The 21,160-nt window shown below is 49.4% G+C and overlaps 1 protein-coding gene across 1 annotated transcript in view; it reads right to left on the bottom strand.

Moving 5' to 3' along the window:
- Positions 1–1,158: 1,158 nt before the first annotated feature.
- Positions 1,159–21,160, bottom strand: part of DENND2A (DENN domain containing 2A) — a 57,482-nt gene continuing 37,480 nt past the window's right edge. The window contains exons 9-20 of the mRNA XM_009288353.2: positions 20,618–20,805; positions 19,790–19,899; positions 19,511–19,580; positions 18,803–18,880; positions 18,161–18,301; positions 15,850–15,998; positions 7,243–7,420; positions 6,394–6,435; positions 4,906–5,023; positions 4,030–4,269; positions 2,858–2,944; positions 1,159–1,885 (exon numbers count right to left, since the gene is read on the bottom strand). Of these exons, the coding sequence (XP_009286628.1) occupies positions 1,854–1,885; positions 2,858–2,944; positions 4,030–4,269; positions 4,906–5,023; positions 6,394–6,435; positions 7,243–7,420; positions 15,850–15,998; positions 18,161–18,301; positions 18,803–18,880; positions 19,511–19,580; positions 19,790–19,899; positions 20,618–20,805 (1,433 nt within the window). The 3' untranslated portion in view covers positions 1,159–1,853. The remainder of the gene's footprint in view (positions 1,886–2,857; positions 2,945–4,029; positions 4,270–4,905; positions 5,024–6,393; positions 6,436–7,242; positions 7,421–15,849; positions 15,999–18,160; positions 18,302–18,802; positions 18,881–19,510; positions 19,581–19,789; positions 19,900–20,617; positions 20,806–21,160) is intronic.

Genomic DNA, 21,160 nt, shown 5'->3' with positions numbered 1-21,160 from the left:
AACCACAGAGGGGTTGAGGTGGGAAGGGACCTCTGGAGGTCATCTGGGCCAACCCCCTGCTCAAGCAGGGCCACCTAGAGCCATTTGCCCAGCTTATCTGGTCCCCAGATAGTGGCACGTCACGGACATAACAAGCCCCATTACACTGGGAGCCAGGGAAGCACCATCTCTCCAAGCATTCACCCCTCCACCTCTCCACCCACCCAGCTGCCCGCTCCTGCCACCACCCATCACAACCCATTTCCTCTGTCCTTAAACACAGCAAAGGAAGAGGCCAGCGCTGTAGGAAACTTTGGAAACGCAGGCTTCAAAAGATTCACAGAGCAGCACTGGACCCACAGCTCCCCCTCTGTTACTGAGTGGAGGTGAGCTCCTCTGAACCCCTCCGCTGGTCAAACAAGGCCCTCTCGCCTGGGAAAGCCCACTGACCACAGGGGCACCCGGACCACTTTCAAAACTTCTGGCAGCCCTGTGTAGCCCAGCGCAGCACAGCTGCCCACAGCAAAGGTACCCCCACGCAGCTCTCACCCTGCAACCCCCTGAGAGCCAGGGAAGAGATTTTCCTTCAGGCCACAGCAGAGCTACCCTCTGGCTTCCTCTCTGAAGAGCAGAGGAGACCCAAGGATGCTCCAGCTGCTCCTGACTCTGCCCTCACAAGCAGGGCAAGGGAAACAGCTTTTGCACCAGTTGCAAAGAGCCCTCACCCCCCCTTCAACCTCCACGCGCCTCCCCTGTCACCACCCCACCTTTCCTCCTCACCAAAACAGAGGAGAGGCGAGCAGGAGGGGGACAATGGCAGGTCCTACCTCCTCCCCAACCAGGAGCTCAGAAGGCAGCAGCAGGCATGCTCCTCTTGCCTGCTTCCTACTGTGCTCCCTGGCAGCAACACCCGAGACAGGAGAGGAGAGCCCATCTGACCTTCGGGAACCAGGTCTCCCAGGCGAGACCCTGCGGGTGAGCTCCACTCTGGGCTCCCCCTGCAAGCAGCCAGGCAAGGGAACGAGGCCACCCGGGCTGCGAGGCTCACGGGGAAGCTGAAGGCTTGGCCAAGCCGAGGGCTCAGCTGCTAGATGTCCTCTCTGGCTCATGCACGGCACCAGGTGGGCTGTGGTGGGCAGACACAGCTCGTCCCCTTCCCCAAAACACCAAGGGTCTGCATGCCTTTTACACCACTTGCTTTTAATTACACTGCATAAGGAAAGGCCTCTCCTTGTGCCAGGACCCCCTGGCGCAGCCACCCGGGGAGCTGGCTGGCCCATCAAGTCCTCAGTAGGTTTAGTGGTTCCCCCTCATCCTTCTCGCTTGCTTGGAAGCTCCTCCTGGTCAGTCCACATCATCCCTGCAGCCCTCAGTGTCCTCGCTTTGCAGGGACCTATTTCCATACACCTCTGTTCCTCCCCTCCTCCACGCCTGAGCTTTGCCTGCTCAGTGCCGTGGGAGTCCCGCTTTGGCCTCCTGCAGCACCAGGCAGAGAGAGGAGGCAGGGCAAGAGTCATCGGTTAATAATTGTTCTAACCCCAATATAAATAGAAAAATACAACAGAACAAAGAATTGACTAGCTAAGAGATCCAATCCGCTGGGATGCCTGCAACGTGCTAGTGCAGAGTTCAGAGAGTGCTTGGTCCAGTGCATGGTACTGTAGATATCCAGAAACCTGTCCCGGCAGCCCCGCAGCCATCAAATCTTCCTGCAGCACCACACGTCTGTGCGAGCGCGTCCCGGCCGTGGTCAGCCCGCCCAAGGCTGTTGGCTCCTGGGAGCAGGCCAAATGGGAATGGTTGATAATAGTCTGATTTATTGCTGTTAAATGGTAAAGCCATTCTCTTCTGTGGAATGAGGATGTGCTTCGCTCTTACTTTTTGTGGAGGAATTTCATTTTGCTACCTGGAGCGACAGAGAAAGGAAAATGGACTTCCCACAGTGACAGGCAAAACAAGTGTCATTCCTCACCACCACCGGCCGAGCAAGCCTACGCAGAGAATCGCCCCTGCTGCCAGCCCCAGCTCCTTCTCCACGGCCACCTGCCCTGCAAAGCTGGAAGCAGGTGCCTGCAGAGCAGGTCATAGCTCTGCCCACCCCCCGGGAGCAGCGCTGCAGACTGGGACCCTGCAAGTCCCCAGGCACACCCTCCAGAGCCCATTTGCCCAGCGGTCCTGGAAGGTGAACACATTACTAAGCTCATCTGGCCAGAGCGTATGTGGGTAAGAGGCAGGGCACACCAGCCCCACAGACACTGCTGCTCTTAAATGGCCAAGAAAAGACAAGAGGGCCAGGGATGAGATCTGAACAGAAGATCAAACTCTCTTAGCCGTGGTGTCCAATGACTTATCAAGAACTTCTAAGCTCAGTCTGGAGCTCTCATCTAGCTCCCCTTACAGTGGAAAATGGATTCAGGCTTAGGATACTCCTGGGCGATTCCCACCACTGATCCCTGGATACTCCTGGGCGATTCCCACCACTGATTTTTCCTGTTTTCCCACAGGGCAAACCTGAGGCCCATGGAGACTGTGTCACTCCCCCCATCAGGAACTGCATCCACCCCCCCCCAGTCACTGGTTGCTCCATTGCCTCCTCAGACCCGCCTGTCTCCTTTAGGACATAGCTCACGGCCCAAACTTTAGTTCTCCACCAGCCTCCAGACAAGTGGCAGACCAGGGGGCAGAGCCAACAGCATGCCAGAGCAGGGATACACGGCCAGGCACTGATCACTCCGGGCTCAGAGCACTGCTCTGCAGGAAGCCACATGCAGCCACTAGCAGAGTCCAGCCACCCTCCAGCAGCTTCTCTGCTGCCAAACCTGAAGGCAACAAGAAGCCCAAACCTCCTGAGAAGCCAAGGGTTTTGCCGATTCCTTACCGAGGCCTTTCAGGAACCTATTGACTCCACTCTGCTCCGCACTGGGAAGTGTTTCCAGGTACTCCTGAGCCCGTACCTCAAACAGACCTGCAGAAAGAAAGAAGTCAACAACTTCTATTTTGCTTCCCTATAAATAAAAGTAAGAATGCCCATCTGAAAGCGTACTGTCCCAGCTTACCAATAAACTGTTGCACATGAGAGGGAACAACTCATCCCACCTCCTCCACCAGCTGAGCCCAGATCTGGGCCAAGAGCTTTGGTCCATGTCTGTAGGGTTCCCAGCAAAGAAGCCCAGCTACCGCCTCCTCCCTCCCCACCGCAAGGCTGACTGAGCTTTTGTACCTCGCACAGGGAGAGGCAAAACCTCCGTTCATTCTGCTAAGAACACGGCTAAGTCCAGAAAGTGAGATCACCTGGGGAACTGTCACGTGGGATTTACCACGCTGCGAAACCTCTTTCACTCAGCCACCTATTCAAGTGCCCACTGCTCATTAGTGCTTGGGAGGAAACTGCTAAGCCAGCAGCAGCAGGGATGAGAAACTTCAGCTGCCAGTAGCGCCCTCGGGACTGTGGGATAACAGGAGTGAAACAACAGGAGCAGCTCTGGGAAGGACATGAGCACCCATACTTTCTACTAGCCAAAACAGCCATAACCAGTCCAGCCTTTAGATGCGGGAAGGGGTCGTTCCAGCAGTGCGCCCCTTCTGTGACGGTCCAGATGGGAATTCAACATGGAACGGAAGAGGCACACACATGGAGGATACCGCTTATGCCCCTTACTATAGCGGCGAAGCATGCCTGTAACCCCAACCTCAACGAGAAACCAGATCATGCACAAAAAGCCCCTGTTCTCCAGCAGCCGGTTCCCATGCACTGTGCAAACACTATGTCTCACCACACTCCTGTGAGGCAATGCGCCCCTTTGGAAAGATAAGGAAACGGAGACAAAAAATCCCCGAGTGACTTCCTGAAGGCCGCACAGAGGTGTCAGAACAAACCATCAGCCTGCGCTAGCGCTTCCCTACCACCTCCCTCCCAGCGTCCCTGCATGGACGCTGCAGCCTCCAGCCACGGTGCTGGGGATGGAGCTGGCGGCTGGTGAGCATCTCCCGGCTCTCGTGGGAGCAACAGTGGAGTTTCCATGACTGCAGAGCCCAGGCAGAGCCCCTCACCTCTGACCCCCTGCTTCCGCAGCTCCCGCTCCTGAATGAAGCCCCCGAACATCTGCGTCTCCATGAAGACCTCCAGGAAGCGTCGGAGGCTCTTGGAGGAGACGGACTTGCGGAAAGCCTCGCGCTGCAGGGTCCGCTCCTCTCGCTCGGTGGGGGTCAGGAAGAGGGAGTAGTGGCCCACGATCTCCACAAAGAAACGGACAAAGGCCTCAGACACCACCTCATTCAAAGGGCTGGTCTCTAAAGAGAAAAGAAAGAGGCAGCAGTAAGGACAGTGCTGTAAGGACATGCTAGGAAAAGCCCTGGGCACAAACTCCCTGGCTTTTTTAAGATCTAGTCTGAGTGGAAAAAGCTGCTCAAGAGAGACAGCATCCTACGAAGAGCTTGCCATGGAAGAGGATTGGGCTGCTACTACCTTGAAAGCCACCAAGCTTTGTCTTGGCTCCCCTGCAACCAGGAGATGCCCATACCGCCCCCCAAAGAGCTGTCTCAGCCCAGTCGCCTGTGAGCGGCACGGCCACCTCCGAGGCTGCAGCTCTGCGGGTGGACTGTACCCCGGAGGAGCCTGCATCACTGACAGGGTCAGCAGCAGAGAGGGGCCTGTGGGACCCTGCCCCTGAAAGGAGTACAGGTGTTCCCTGGAGCGTAAGCAAAGGACAGACAGAGCCAGGAAGGGGTAAGTACTGTTTCTCTTCACACAAAGAGAACTGTCCCTGGTGCAATGGAATATTTAATACAGCTTCAACCAAAATCCTCACCTACCTCCAATTTCTGTGGTGTAAAATTCAATACAAGCCTAGTTCTCCCCTAAGAAGCGACAGGAGAAAAAGAGGCAGGAAGAGACGTAGTTTTAAGCTGAAAGGCACCGTGCTTTACCCTGCTTGCCATTGACAGGGCCCTCCTCCTTGTCGCTCGCCAGCTCGTTCCTCTGCTCCAAGATGTGCTCCAGGGCAGCCTGCAGCTTGCGGGGCAGGATGGAGTCCTCATCTTCCATCTGCAAAACAGAGCCACCTCCTCAGGGCCTGGGGCCAGGACACAGCCAGCCCCTACCCTTCTCCTCACCAGATCCTATCCCATCCCCAGCACGGCAGGGGGAGCACTAAAAAGGAACCATGAGGAGAGGAAGAGGGAGAACTCGTAATACACTTGGCACGTTCCCAGCACCTCCCAGTGCAGGACTATCAAGAAGCATGAGAGAAAAGAGAAAGGGGGTGTCTTGTCCCAAATATTCTCCTATTCCGGAAGAATTTCAGATGTCTGATCCGAGAGGCTACCGGGCAGTGCTCACCTGTGGGCCCGCTGTCTGCCCGCGAGCACTCGCACTACCACAAAGAGGGTGTATCTGAACAATGCTGGCACGCAGCCAGGTGAGCACAACCTCCTGCTCAGCTCCGCTCAGGCACCGATCGTGTTACGGAGGCGTTACGAGTTCCCGTAGACCAAGGAACTGTCGGTGACTGTGTGTGAGCTCCTACCAGCCCTGGCTGAGACAGCATGATTTAGCTTAAGCCTCCAGAAGAGAGGTGCAAGGTAAAGCACTTCCCTGCAGCTAAGGCAGCTGGCAAGCCAGAACTGCAGTGGAGGAGTGGCCTTCACCCACATGCTACTCCCTGCAGCAGGAGGTGCACTCGTCCCATCATACCCACAGGACCTGCGGCACGGCAGAGACGGATGCAGCTAGCACTGTTCAGCAATCTGCCAAAGGGCTCGGGGGCAAAACTAGCTTCGCAGGCCAGGAGCACGTTCGCTCCTCTATCCTCTTCCCTTCAGTATCCCGCTCCTCCTCTCCTCAACAAAGGGAAGTAAAAATCAGCAGGCAATCTCGTCTGCAGTGCAACTGCTAGGTTCCTGCTTACCAGCTTCCTACTTGTGACCCACCCAGTGCAAGGAGTGAGGAATCACAAACTCCTCGGGCAGGAAGGGATTTGAAGAGATGGTCAAGGCTCCCCTCCCTGCTCAGGGCTGGGTATGCGATAGGAGCTGGACTGACAGACACAGGCTGGAAGAGCCCGTGCTGCTCCCCAGCAGACAGTGCTAAGCTGAGGCTTTCCAGCTCTGCCCTCAGCTTTACAGGATGCCACTTAAGGACCCACAGTGCTCAAGTGCCACCATTTCCCCTCTTTAAAAAAGAAACAGAGAGAGAGATAATGCACAATGATTCGGTCCTCAGCAGCTGTGGTTTGGGACTCTCATACTACATACGTATACAACAACCCCTATAACACTGCCAACCACAAATCCTGCCTCAGTTTGCATGGGGAGTAAGCGATCCAGCCAGCCAGGCAGGTCAGCAAACACAGATGGACTTAAGGTGTGGTGGAAGAAGGGGACAGAAGATGAAGGATACAAAATAGCTCTGCTCACCTGTCTCAGAAACCGGTTATTTACAAGGTCAACAACAAGGACCTAAGAATGAGAGCGCAAGAATAAAAAGGGGAAGTCATTATTTCCATTATCGGAATTTATCTTAATCTGTAACTGCTCTGGAGGAAACGCTTCAGCCCTGCCCCTGCTCCTCCTACCCACCACCGCAGCTGGAGCAGGCACCCAGTGCGAGCCAAGAGCGGAGCCCTTGTTGCGGCTTTCTAATGACTTCACCGCAAACCGTGGAGCAGCTTGGACAGCAGGAGGCTGTGCTCCAAGCCCAGCCCACTGCTCCTCACCACCAAGTTGGGGTCAGAGCTCCGTCTTTTCTCCCCGTGCGCCGCACCGCTGTGCCCTGGGTGGGCAGGGATGGAAATGCCTCCCCGACCACGTTCGGTCTTGCTGCACCCTTGCGCACCATGAACTGGTCTTCCTAATTATATATTCATTTCATTAGGCATCTGTGTTAATTAGAGGGGCAGCCATACTGGTCAATTTATAGCAGTCATACTTCAAGCCTGGCAGACTTTGTGCTTAGCCCCTAGACAACACTATCCAGAAACCAACAGTAACTTTAAAAAATCATCTTCTACCCACAGCAGCCCCACGGTGGGAGATCCCAGCCCCCCGCCTTCCCAAGACAAGGCAGAGCGCAGCCCTCTGCCTCCCTGGGGGATCTCCGCCTCCTCCCTCACCCCACGCTCACAGAAGCCAGAGGATGAGACCTCGGCTCCTTCATGCCGCCAGCTGCCAAGGCAGACTCTCAAGAGCAGCCTTTCTGGGACAGAAGACAACTCAGCCCACTAGAAGCAACCGAGAGCAAGGCTGCGGTGTGGGTATATGGCTCACCTCCTCCACCGGGAGCTCCTTCAGGCGGGGCAGGGAGCTGGAGAGCAGGCCGATGAGGAAGGGGGTGGGCGAGCACACGATGTCGATCATGGAAGGCGGCAGCACGGGGATGTAGGTGTGCTGCCAGGTGAAGGGGTACAGGAGGGCCACCGTGGCGTGGCAACACTTGGAGAGAGTGCTGGAAGATGAAACACAACCAAGGGCAATGGCTGGTCAGTCAGGAGATGAGTGGTGCTTCCTAGAAATCACGTCTCTTTCAATTGTTCCCTGATTGATCCTTGTAATTAACTAGGGGCTTTCCCAGATTTCTGACCCCATTTTTCAGCTTCAGAAGCAATGACTTGAGGTAGGAGCCCAGGTTATGAAAGACAATTCTGGCCCACGCACATGTGACAAGAGGTGGGTCCCACTGAATCCAACATCTGCACCTCCAGTGCCCTGATGGGAAATATCAGACAGACACAGGGTCTTCCATGCCACTGCCTTTCATTAGAGAAATGAGTTTATTCTCCCACAGCATGCCTCTGTGGCTGTTCCCATGGGAAAGCCACAGGTCTGAATGCACAGGGGCTATACTGTCCAGCACAGACAGCACGCAGCTGTGGGGCGCAGAAGACGGCTCCACCACTACAGCAGCTATCTCTGGGCTGCACTGTGGCCCACCTACCTGCTGACCATACTCTTGGCCTCGTTAGCGCAGCTGGATGGCTTGCTTGGACCTAGCAAAGCCCCAGGCGCAACCTGAAGCCACAAAGTCCCCAAGTGTTCCTGCAGATCATTCCAGCCATGGTTCACCCCTGCCCCTTGGCTTGCTACCTGTGCAGCATACGTGCTTTGCTTTCGGGCAACCCATAGCAGGAGTAACTGCATGCCAATGGCATGCTTTTATATCGGTCCCAATCATACCGATAGCTCCTAGCAGCCATGCGGGAGCAGGGGGAATGAGGAAGGCAGCGGCCTCCAGCCGAGGCTATCCAGGCACCCTGCAGCCTGTGGAGCCTGCCAAGGCTACTCAGGAACACAGGAGAGTGAAATCCCTGGAGGGGAGCACACAGCTGGCCTCTGCAGGATGCTGCCCGTGGCTCATGGGACCACAGCCTTCCTTCCCCCTTCAAATGCCACCAGCGGCTTGGCTGTTAGCGCCTTTGCTGACAACTTCCAAGAGGGTCTTCCAGAAACCCCATCAGCTGCCTGGCAGGAGGCAGGCAGGGTCTGCAGTCAGACAGGGCAGAGCTTGCCGCAGGGCACCAGTTACTCATCCGTTCTGGGTCTGGAAGCGTTTGTATGCGTCAAGGGAGGGGGAAGGCTCGCCACTATAAACGCTGTATATAAGGTCATTTTGTTTCACTAGCATCCAGGTCTCGAAAGGCTGGAGGAGGGGAGGGAGGCTGGTGCGGCCAGGACGAGTCACATCGCCGAGGAAGGGCGCGCAGCTGGCTCCTGTTAAACTCCGCAGGGGAATTTACACTCAGCAACCCGGATCTGGCAGTTTATTGCTGACTTGAGAGGGAAGGGGTTTGATGGGTGTGGACTCGAGCTCGCTCTGAAAAGCAAAGCCTGCTTTCCCTCTCCCCCCACCCCCCGCTCAAGCTAAGCCTGGTAGATTTGAATCCCTGTGCTGTAACGCTAACACATGCTGAGCAGTGCGGTGGCTGGGCTACAGCTGGCTGGCTTTCATCAGATAAGTTCAGTTTAGCAGAACACAATTATGGTTGCTGGGACATCAGTGTGACCGTATGAAGAAATCGGGCAGTAAACATTGTTAAACACATGACGCTTTTGGAAGATAAGTAAATCCCAGGGGAGAGGCTGGAATCTGCTTAACGTGAGAATTTTATCTAGGACTGCAACAGGTAGGGAACGGGTGCTTGGGAGGGACGCCTGGGATGTGTGCGCTGAGAAAGTCTCTTCACAAGATGGGGACAGTTTCCTCTCCTTGCGTTCCTAGAGGCTTGGCTTTTCTTAAGGGGATACTCTATAAAACAGAGGAGGACCCATCAGAGGCTGTGTCACAGACTGGTAGCTTTAAGCCTTTAGATGGGTAAAACCCCTCAGTTCCTTGCTTAGGAAGGTCTTAGAGTATCCCCCTCCCTTCTCCGCATTTATTCCTGCTGGCTGCCCCTCTGTTGCTGCTCTCAAGCTGTGCCTGCCCTCATCAGCAAGCCCATGTCTTGCTGTGTCTACCACACGTGCAAGGTAGATAATGAATCTGAGAGAAACAAAATTAAAATAATGAGAAAACACAGAGCTAGTAAGAAACGCGAACATTTACCAAAAAAAAAAAAAACCTACCCAGAAAAAATGTGGGAACGATATCAGAGTAGATTATTTCTCTTTTATCTTTCATACAAGCTAATCTTGAAAGGAACTGCAACAAAAGTGAATGTGCCATCTTAGAAGTGCACTCCAAGTTAATGAGATACTTTAAAAACTGTCTCCTTTGAGGTGGTCTTACTTGTACACCCATACATTTCAGGCCATGTTAGCAGATGCAAAAGCAGGGGCTTCTTTTCCCCTCCATTACTGCAGAGCATATTTTCCACTCCTCAATTTCTGACTGGTAATAGCCCCAGTAGTAACAACAGCAGCAGCATGGTGAAAGCTGAAAGAACTCCTTTCATCACTTGTGCACAGCACTGTGGCATTGCTCTTCGACCACCACCACTGGACTTCCTCTTCTTTGAAGAGAGGCTGGAGGTGGAAGCGTTAGAAGTTTCACCTTTGTCACAAATCCTCAATCTTGAAGGCACATCCAACTTTCCTGCCTAAAGGTGGGAATTGCCATTACAGACAGCACTTGAAAACCAAGGGAAAGGATCTCCGTGATCCCAGGTAGCTCCACAGAGGAACAGTGAGCAGCTGAAGTACATGGTTATTTATGGCATGGTGAGATATTACGGCATGCTGTCTCCTGCTATATTTATGGTGGCTTGTTCTTCCCTCAACCCTGCTCTCAAGTCCCAGTGAGTACACATGGTACGTGAGAGATTAAGTGGGAGGAAAGATGGCTGAGGTCCAGTTAGTGGAAGTCACAGAGCGAGCTGTGTAAGTCTGAAATTGTATGCACCATGCAGTGGGAAGTAAAGGAGAAAGCTTCTCCCTTCCACCTTTCCATCTGTGAATGCCTCAACACATTCAGGATAAATCCTAGTGATCTCTGCTCTGAAACATTTCTCACTGTGGAAGACATTTTCAGGGAACAATACTGATAGGGTTGAGGTCTGTGAGCCTCCTTTGAAGGCAGAGCAGTTCAGAGACGGACACATTGAGGCCTCTCTTCCACATGTGATTCAGTCAGACTTGCTCTGCGGATAGTCTCAGGGAGCTGCAGCTTGTCAGGAGCCCAGCAGAACCTCAGTCCTTTGGAATGACTCAAGCCTAAGCTCCCTCCTTCTTTTGCGTACGGCACTGCAACAAGCACTAGGGGACTGCTGAGTCACACCATGGCTACCGAGCCTTGCAAAAGAATCCAGTACGATAAATTTCTTTTATGCCATCTGTGTGACCATGTGCTCTTCAGCCAGCAGTGATGGGAGAGACTGCCTAAACTATATCCCAGTCATAGTACAGCAGGTACCCCTCTGTGTAGAAGGTGAATATGGCCACTGAAGTTCTGGGCACTGCTCAAGCTGGATGCCTCTTTCTGTAAGATATGCATGTCTCTTAACACAACCTGAACAGTTTAATGCACTTGCAAAGCACTATTTATTTCAGTGTCCATCAGCCCTTCAAGGGCTCTTATACCAAACAGGCAGCCAATGACTTTGGGTAGCTACAGTCAATGTCCCTACTGAAATCCTGATATCCCAGAATGTATGCGCCATAGCCATGATGATGACTGCTGCCATTGGAGTAATACTGACACAGGGTGCTGTGTTTTCCTTGGAGGTACCACCAGGAATGAAGAGATCTACCCAGTGCGACTGCAGTACGTTCTAGGGAGTGCCATGCACTACTCAGGCCACAGAAGTTCAAGCCAGTTGTTCAAATGGGACAGAGACACCGCTTTTTAAGGCTTTTGGTTTCAGCAGCTAATCCTTAAAACACCGCAGGTCTTCAAAGTACACTTTCAAGATCCTAAGCACATTTTCATGGGTTCATTCAGCCTCCTGTAGGGATCATGGCTGAGCTGCACGTCTGATGTCACTTGCACAGGAGCTTGCAAGAGAGACTGAATGAGATATTGCTAGTATAGAGGCTAAAAAGTATCGATGTACACAAAGAACCATGTCAGATCTCTCCCTAAAGGGCTGATTTGGATAAAGACCGACACACAGATCTCTCTGGCTGAGCACTCCCTTGGTCAGAACAATGACACTGCAGCAATTTGTGACATTCATTTGCTCAAACAACAGGCCTTCCCACCACATGGCATCCCATGCAAAAACCTATCACACAGCACCCTATGCAGCTGCTGCTTCTTGGGAGTCACCTTGAACAGAGGCAGCCAATACAGAATCTGCACACAACAGCCGCAACTACATAGAAACTCTTCTTCCTTTCCTGGCAAAACTTGCTCCAAGACTAGCTTGACTTGCTCTAAAAAGACACCCTGACAACTTGCAACAGCTTCTAAGGAAGGATACTGGCTGCTCAGTTCGGTTGCTCTCCTCCCAAACTGTAGACTGACTACAGGGTTTTCAGCTTTCCGCTCCAAAGGCAAGCACCTACGCTAAAAAGTCCCCCAAACTGAATCCCTCTTTGGGTTCAGGATACTTCATGATTTCTGAAAAACACTGTTGAATCAATCAGCCTTTTGGCATTTAATGCCAGGAAGCCCATTGTTCCTTGAAATAACTGCTGAAATATGGTGGCATTTGGCAATTTAAGAAGGTTTGATTACGTGGGTTTTTCTTTTCTTTTTTATAAGCTCTGCTACAGTAGGATTCATTTTACAAACACCTTTGGATTTCTGACAGTGTGTCACATCTGGATTTACTTATGATGGATCGCAGATCTGGTTTACAACATTTAACAGGCACAGGAGCTTCCAAACTTTGCCCCGTGACTTCGTGCAGCGTTGCTGCAAATCCCGCCAGGACAATGCCAAGTTCCACCAGCTATGGGGACCGTCACTGCCTCCCACTGACGTGGCAGGTTAGTGCAGGTGAAGAAGTAAGCGTTAAGATGCTCTGAAGAAACAATGCTATTATCTGACATCCAAACTTCATCCTTGGGTTTCTTCTTCTCCCCAACCACAATACAAAAAGGAGAAATCTGGGAGGCTGGGATTCACAGTCCCAGATTTGTTTTTGTAGCACATGGAAAAGGCTTCTTTTTGATGATTAATTACCTTTTACTGGGGATGACCACATTTAAAGTGTCTACTCTTAATTCTTTCAGATCTGCCTTTGATAACAATGACCACTTTGTGTTGTTGACACAGCTGTGGTTTCTGGCAGGGACAGAGGCAATTGCTCGAGTTGGTCAGATCCACAACAGGCTTTTGAGGAGATCTGGAAAAAGGGTGCCTTGATTTTAAGCCCGTGTAAGTTTTCCTGATTTAAAAAGCCCTCTGAATCTAACACATCTCCCCCTCAGGCCAGCAAAAACTGCCCAGCTCTAGGTATCTTGTGAAATCAGGCCACTTTTATTTGGAAGATGCCTTCTAAAACGTTGGTCTTCAGTGCCTCGAACTGTGTGCCAGGCAGCATCACTTGGAAGGAAACAAAAGCAGCTCTCGTGTTGCAGTGCCTAACCCGTGCCATGGCCTCCACTGCCCCAGGACTAAAGTTTACAGTGCAGAAGTGAACAAAATCTAGGGAAGACTACATAGACCAACATAGTTTTAACAAAGTCATTTTCCTGGGTTGCGAGGCAAGGTATACTCCAGTTTCTATAGCGATATAGAGGGGAAAAAAAAAACCCACCCAAAAACTAATAAACCAAATTCTTTCCTTTTCTGCTGCCAAGCTTTAGATTGACAGGTCTTCAAAAAAACACTCAGTGTTCATTCTAAAGATGGAAAAGACAAAGTATGTCACTTGCTGTACACTTGCTAGATGCATTTTTTGGCTCAGCTTGAAAACATTTCACAGTTCACACAGTATTTGGCAAGAGACCTTTCAGCTTTCTTTTCCCACAGACTGGCTTTATAGCAATTAAAAGATGTAAATAAATTGCATGCATCATTTTCTGTCACTCACACCCAGACACACCTTTACACACACATACAGATAGCTATTGATAGTGCCCACATGAAGAACTGCAAAGATGAATGATAAATATAATTTATTATGCATCTTTCACCATGTCACCTGCACTCTCCCCGTTAATCCATCTCAGCTGGATTATTTCTAGCATTCCTAACCTCTGAGCAGTTTCCAACAGCTGCTTTTATAGGGTTTTTTTTTTCTTCTCTTAAACTATTGCCAAAAAGTGTTTCTTTTCTTTCCTCTGAAATTGGCATTTTCACCCCTAAAGTAAATACTACTTAATATTCATTGAGTTCAATGTGTTCCTGTCCCAGGAAAAGTATCATTTGGACAGAAGATCCTGTATCTACAATACCATCAGCTTTCAAAACATGGAATTTCCACCAACAAGTAGAAGAGACTGTTGACCTTATGAAAGGCTCACCAATCCAGTGCACTCAAATCACTGGACTGGACTAAAATACAATACTTATTTTTGAGGGTTATTTTCTTTGTTTTCTGTTTTTCAAGCCTTCACAGTCCTTTGGGGTAATTTTCAAGTTTTTTCTCCACAAAAACGAGCCAGAGAAACTTCATATTTTGTTACAGTAAAAGAAGACGACTCTCCTGAAATTGCTCAGAGCAAGGTCTTCTCAGAAACATCAAATATTGAAAGTCTTGTAGACAGCTGGCAAATCTATGGTAACTATCTGAATCTGAGCCCTGTGGCCTCACAGACCCTGGATCTTTAAAATGTGACAATTCTTTTTTTCACAGAAGAAAGCTGTTGCTGGTATATTTAGAGATGCTAGAAACTATGATTCTATAGCTCTCTCCCATTGTCTTTTACAGGCCTGGGCAGCTGGACTCGTTCCTAAGGACCCTGAATATACTGACAAAAGATACAGGGGGAAAAAAACCCACCAAAACCCATCGAAGTGCTTTGAATTAGAGATATTCTGTAACACACACACCATGCTCAGAATCCATGGTGGCGTGCTGTCATATAACTATGTGATAGGAAAAGATCTGGTAAATAAAGGTTCATTCTAAAGTGATGCCTTTTGAAAAAAAAAAAGTTCCCTACCATTTACTCTTATCACCCAGCCCTGACGTAGAGATTACAATGTCATCTGTGTCCTTAACAGATTTTCTCAGAATGTAAAATTTGTCCTACAGAGGAGGAGAAAAACCTTTGAAAACAAAGCCTGTCATCATAAATTATCACATAAATCATATATGCTACGTTGAAATATAGCGTTTGGATGAATTCTCTCATTTTCAATGCAAGTCTGAATGCTCTGCATGAAACGTGTGGCTTAACAACGCATACAATGTATCAGTGATTACAGAGGGTGAATGCTCTGCATGAAACGTGTGGCTTAAGTATCCAGAATACTAAGTAACAATGCATACAATGTATCAGTGATTACAAAGAGGCAAATCTTCCCCTCTCTGACCCAAGGCAGCTACAAAAAACTTCAAGCAGCCAGTGCTACCTGGATGCTACAGCTTCCCTCTCTCCAGCCTTCCTATTCCTGTGATGAGACTGCCTGAGCTCTGCCCGCAGAGAGCCCCGGATCCCTGCAGGATGAATTTTTCCCTTCGTTTCCCTGTAGAAGGGGCCTCCCCATTCTTTGCCCCAGCGCTCAGTCCCAGAGCTGCAGCCTGCTGGCTGGAAGTTGTGAAAACAGACAAGCTTAGGGGCATTGTACACTCCTGAAACCTGAGCGTGCTCCTAAGTGTCATTACTCATCCAGGCAGCTTTTCTTTCCCCAGCCTTGGCGAACTCTCCTCCCTGAATCCTCAAGTGCTTCAAGGGCTGGAGAGCTGCCAGCCACCAGCTGCACAAGATCTTAAAGAAACCTGGGCCCATTTTCATCCTTTAGGAAAGCAAAGAAAAAAATTTTTTTTAAAAAAAACAAAACCTCACAAATTGAGCAGATTCAAAATAGAAGAGGGAAGTCCTCTGCCTCATTCTCCCTCACTTCATCCTTTACTTTCATCTCTCACAAGAAAAAAGTCTTTAGGAACCAGTATTAAAATACAAGCTGAAGATTTAAGAAGATTTTGTGACATCAGGGAACAACTCAGAAGGGACAGTGATCTCTGCCCAAGGCTTGATCCTTGGAAACTCCAGCACAGCTCAGTGGGGAACACTGCAGCATCATGGAGCAAAAGGAGGGGTTTCATTTATTTAGCACCAGGCCTCTGCTCTAAAACCATCTGGAGGAAAGGGAATTTGGTTCTCCTTGGGGACGAGATGTAGCATGCTTTTTGCAAGCTTCAAAGTGCAATTATGGTGCATGGCCTGAGTTCCCCACTCCTGGGAAGTACAGCCCTACTCACATCAGATAAGAATTTGGAAAAGAGCACAGGAAAAAAAAAGAACAAGGCAGAGAAATCAGTCACTGCAGTCTTCTCAGCCTTCCTTCCTTGGCAGCGTTTTGTTTAAGGAAATGCAAGAGGGTACCTGAGCTTGTCTGCGATAAAGATCACTCTCCTTTCCAGAAGCAGGGAGGCGAAGACTCTGCTCAGGTGCCGCACGCTGAGGGATGTGAACAAGGACTCAAAATCAACATGCTCAAGCCTAGAGTCAAGAGGCCGCCGCAGCTCGATGACCTGTTGGAGAGAAAAAGACCACAGGTCAGCTCTCACTGTCCACCCATACTGTGGCAAGCACGGACAGCTAACAAGCATTACCGACTGTGCTGGTGAACGCTGCACAGCATTAAGCTTTTCCTTGTCTTTCCTTGTGTTACCTCCCACAAATCCTTCTTCCAGGTGAAGCTGAAGACGATCCAGAGTCCACTCCAATGGGCACAGCATGAGACCAACCACAAGTTCTCCCCGTTGGACTGAGGACAGGGAGCTCCTCATGAGGGGGAAAACTAGTTTGTGTCCAGCTAAGGAGTGCTTTCCAGGCTTTCTGGCATTCAAGCAGCAGAATGGCATGGAGCCTTTCAAATTTGCACTCTTATTTTTACAGTTACGATTTATTTATTTTTTTTACTGCAAGAATCTGAATGCCTAACCTAATGACTATAAATTTTTTATATCAGTTACAGAAAAGAGCAGCCTGTGGGCATTTTTCTTTGTTCATATCTACTTAAATAATTCCTGTCACAGCACCTTAGCACTTCATACTCCTTATCTTAGCCAGATGCTTATCTAAATTGTTCTTGAAAGAGCACACATTTCATAAATCCCACAAGAAAATTACTCTAGTGCTGAACTATCCTTACCAACACCAAGCCTGCAGCTGAAACATGTCAGTGGCAAATTACTTCACCTACTTGTTGTCTTACTCTCAGTATACACTCAGAACAACTGGTCACCCTCCTCTCTGTAGGAAACTTCTTGTATATTGGAAGGTTATTATCACGTGTCCTCCTTTGTCCTTTGTTTTCTATATTAAGCAAACAATTTTCTCAAGCTTTGCCTGTGTTTTCTAAACCACTTAGTAAGTGGAACTACTCTTCTGGGGATTTCTCCTGGTGTTTGCATTTTTTTGAAAATGATACTCTAAATAAATTTCCACCAATGCTGGAAAGCAGAAAAGTTGCTTTTATTTATTATTCATCCCTTCACTTTCTTTCATAATTCAGGAGTTTGTCTAAATAATACCATACTGTTACTTCTGCTCACTTTATGGCCCACTATACCACCAGATCCTTTTCTGAAGTACTGTTGCTCACTCAGTAACTTCCATGTTGTATTAGACTACTCATTTCTTCTTCCCAGCATTTTGCTCTTGTCCATATTGAATTTCAGATCAGACCTTCAATTTAGCAAGGTCATTTTGACTCTCCAAAGTGCCTGCAACCCATTCCAATGCTGTCACCTACCCATTGTGTAAATGTGGGGTTTATGCCATCAACCAGATAATGAATTAACATTAAGGACCTTAGAAACAAAACAGCCAAAACACTCTCCCAGCCTGACAGCACACCATTGGGACTCTACTGCTCGAGTGCAGATTTTTAACCAGCTATGCATGTGCTCTGCAGTAATTTCATTTAGTTTGAACTGTTTTCAGTTCAGTTGAGGAGAATGTCATCATGTAGTGCTATGCTGAAAGCCCTCAGACACAACCTCTATTAACTCACTCGCTTTCCTCTCAATGTTCAAGGCATACCATGCCCAAATTGAACCATGTTCAATTTGGCTCCCTCCACCCTCCCACAGTCCTTCAAGGCTACCTCCGCTCTCTGCACTCTTAAAACCCTCCCATTGTCCTCACACCACACTCTGGGAGATGCAACGTGTACCCTCAGCTCCATGCTGTGAAAATGCCATTCTGAAAGGCTGCAACATTGCCCTTGTGTGGTTTCAGGTATTTTTTGACCAGAACCCCGTGCCCTGTCCCACACGAACAGTGGTTCTGTATTAAGGATGCTGGAGCACATGCTTTGAATCCTGTCTTCATGAAGGTAAGTGTGGGGGGCCTCGAGCAGATCCAAGGTCATGTGCTGTGCAGCACGGGGCCCACCAGTCTGTGCCATTTGGCCTCAAGGCCAATGCCCTGTTTCATTTTGCCATATTAGCATGTCTGTATCCTTACATTCATTTTTACCATATGATTTCCCTTTTGATTCTGAGGCCACTGAAGTCTCCATGCCATCCCCTCCAGTCCCCTATTTTACTCCCTAGCTTCCCCACGCAGTTGTCAGACCATCTGTCCTTGAAGATGCCCAGTGCTATATCACAGTCCCAACTTCCAGTCGCCAGTCCTGCACCTTTTGCTGGCCTAAGTCTCCCTGTCTCTAGGATGGTGTCTTTACCTCTGTTCCTGAGCCTGGCAAGAAGTTCTTGACTGTAATCGTCCGGCCCAAAGCTGGGAAAGGTGCCTCCATGACACTCCTCATGAGAGGCTGCACCAAGGCGGGGGAAATACCCCGTCTCTTCTCAACCTCATCCAAGATCTGAAATAAAAGCATGAAGACACAAAAACATGTAAATCAGGAAGAGAGAGGTAACACCAGGAATAAAGTGCACCAGCACTGATGTTCTCTCCTTAACTCAGCATCGATATGGAGCCTTGAATCATAAGGAAGAAGGTAAAAGGTGCAATTGAAGACCCTTAATTTCCTTCAGCAAGAGAAACCCAGCTCCAATGAGGTCAATGGCAAGCTTACAAATTGCAAAGTCACCACCACCCTCGGAGTCAGGACTCCACCTTTTAAGCTCTCAGTGCTTGTGTTCTGGTCGTTCTGCTGAAGGAACGAGGCAATAGCTGACAATCTAGCTTTCCTTTTAACTGTGTTTTTGCTAGGTTCTGGAATTAGCATGCAGTTGCCTTTCCAACACCATTTCAGGACCTTTCTTCAGCCATCAGCTTCCCTGATCCCCATTCTCCTGTTGTTGACTTCACTTTGAGGTCCCTCTTGGCCTACAGCACAAATTCCCTCTCTCTCCCCCCTCACCTTAGAGAAGAGATTGAAGCATCCAAGGCGACTCACAATGCAGTAAACTTCTGGGAGACGCTTCCCTTTCCCACTGGGCTTTCAAGACAAACGCAAATACACACACAAAAAACACCAAGAAAATGTCAGAGTTATAACTACTGCAGAGACAGAGTGACCGGTCTCTTAGTTCTGCAGCTTGTTGGCTGGCTCAGAAACTGGCAGACATTTCACAGCATGCTGCTGATGACAATACCTTAAGTCTGGCTCAAACCCTGGTACGCTAGAAACAGTGGGGAGAAACGGGCACATCCACAGTATGATCCCAACCTTCCTAAGTCAAATGACTAAGTCAGGGCATACTGCTCTACAGAGACAACTCAGCCTACGGGACTAGCAGAGGTTTAGACAACTGTTTAGTAGCTATCTAAACCTATGGGAGACAAACCCTATCTTCAGCTTAGTGCTGAAACAACAGTCCATGATCATAACGTTAAGCACTGGTGTAAGGAAGAGGTAAGAGAGCTATGCCTGGAGTGGAGGATGGTACTCAGAGAGGGACTTGGGCACTGAGCAGAACAGAAGAGAGCAAAGCTGCTCTGCTGCCGCTCTTTCTTTCCACACTGAAAGAGAAGAGCAGCAGCTTCCCGCTTTCCAGAACGGGTGCCAGTAACACCAACCCCACAGAAGGCTGCATCTCTAGGAAAAGAAAAAAACAGGGACAATTACCAGCAGCCTCCTACAGTATCCAAATCGCCTGCTTCCATCTTCCCCCGTCAGGACAAATGAGAACGTCTCACTGCAGAAAGAGAAACCAGAATGACAAGATACCCATCACCCACATTAAAAGTCTCTGACATACAAACCCAGTAAACCCACAACGTTTTCGCATTTCCAATACAGAGCTCAGGGCTCTGCCCAATTTTCTACTGTAACAGCTCTCATATTTAATTAGCTCGATATATAAATCTGTTTCTCATGAATCAGGATACAAAGTACAGTACTTACCTGGCAAACTGATGGATGGGGGCCCAGTCCTTTGCATCAGGGAAGCAAAACTGGGGAATAGCTTTCAACTGATCTTCTGCCTCACGCATGAATTTGAACGAGCGCTCGAGCTAGCAGAACAGAAAGAAGGAATGTTTCCAATTAGTCATGTGGGGATGGAATGACTTCAAATATTTTTCCTGTGACAAATGAAGAGGTGATGACAGAGGCTAAGCTTCTGCCTGGAAGATATTAAAATTTCTGTGATTCTGGCCCACCTAATCTTTAGGTATCTTAAAGTAACTCTGTGCTCCCAATTCCACCAAGCCCTGCATCTGCAGCACCTGTCCCTGCTATATTGTGCCTCCAATCTGGGACACATCTTCCAGCAAGGGGCGAGAGAACTGAAGTCTGAGGGGAGCTCTGGTTACATCCCATTTACAAACACGCTGTCACACTGGCTGGCTCTGTGTTTCTCCCATTCCTCATTCCCCATTTTGAGCTAGACTATTGGTGAAAGCTGTGCCTCCCCTTTAAGAACATGTGTCTTCTCCCAAGTGTTGGTTTTCTTTAAAGAGAAAAGGGAGAGAAATGGAATAGCTACATAAAAGTCATAGCCAAGGGCAGCAAAAGATCTAAATCAGCTGCTCTTTCAACAGTGAGGAATACCATGGCAATTCTTGGGGGGTGACTACAGCCCCTCTATCTTCAGTGTCACTGAGCACTGACACAGCAGAGGGGTTACTGACATAACATGTGGTCAACAGAGAAGCTGTGGCTTCTCCAGCTGTGCAAGTGCACCATGCAATCTGAGACATGTCAGCCAGACCTTCCCAACAGGCACCGCACCTTCAGTGGGAACTGCTGGGTAACCTCAGGGACATAGGCAGCCCCAGCCTGCTTCTTGTGCAGCGACACCACGACGAAGTACTCAAACAGTTGCCTCTCTTGATATTCAATCAAGTCCCGTTCCAAGGTTTGGTACCGCGGGGTTTGCTTCAGGCGAGATTTCACATGCACCAGTCGCTGGCTGTGAGCTACGAAGAAAAAGATTAGAGATTGTGACTTTGTCTAGCTCTTTGCACAGAGCACCAACAGTGCTTTGCAGAGACTTACGGATGAACTCGAAACCACCTCACTGTACTTACTTTGTCAGTGGCTGAGTAAGAGGTGGGAACCATTTGGAAGCTGCACTATAAATATCGACAGAGATGGGATGTAATCTTGTGAGTGCCATCACCCTGAAGAGCTTTGGCAGCAGAAGGATTTCATAGATAGCTTTTACAGCTGAAGACAACCCAAACTGAGATCCATATGGGACATGGTGTAACAGATAATGTCTGGGCATTCATCCTTGCATTCATTTCTGTATCTTTCAAAGCCAGCACTGTT

This window comes from Aptenodytes forsteri, unplaced genomic scaffold, assembly GCF_000699145.1.
Source record: "Aptenodytes forsteri isolate BGI_AS27 unplaced genomic scaffold, ASM69914v1 Scaffold56, whole genome shotgun sequence".
NCBI classification, from domain to species: Eukaryota; Metazoa; Chordata; class Aves; order Sphenisciformes; family Spheniscidae; genus Aptenodytes; species Aptenodytes forsteri.
This window is presented reverse-complemented; position numbering and strand designations above follow the sequence as displayed.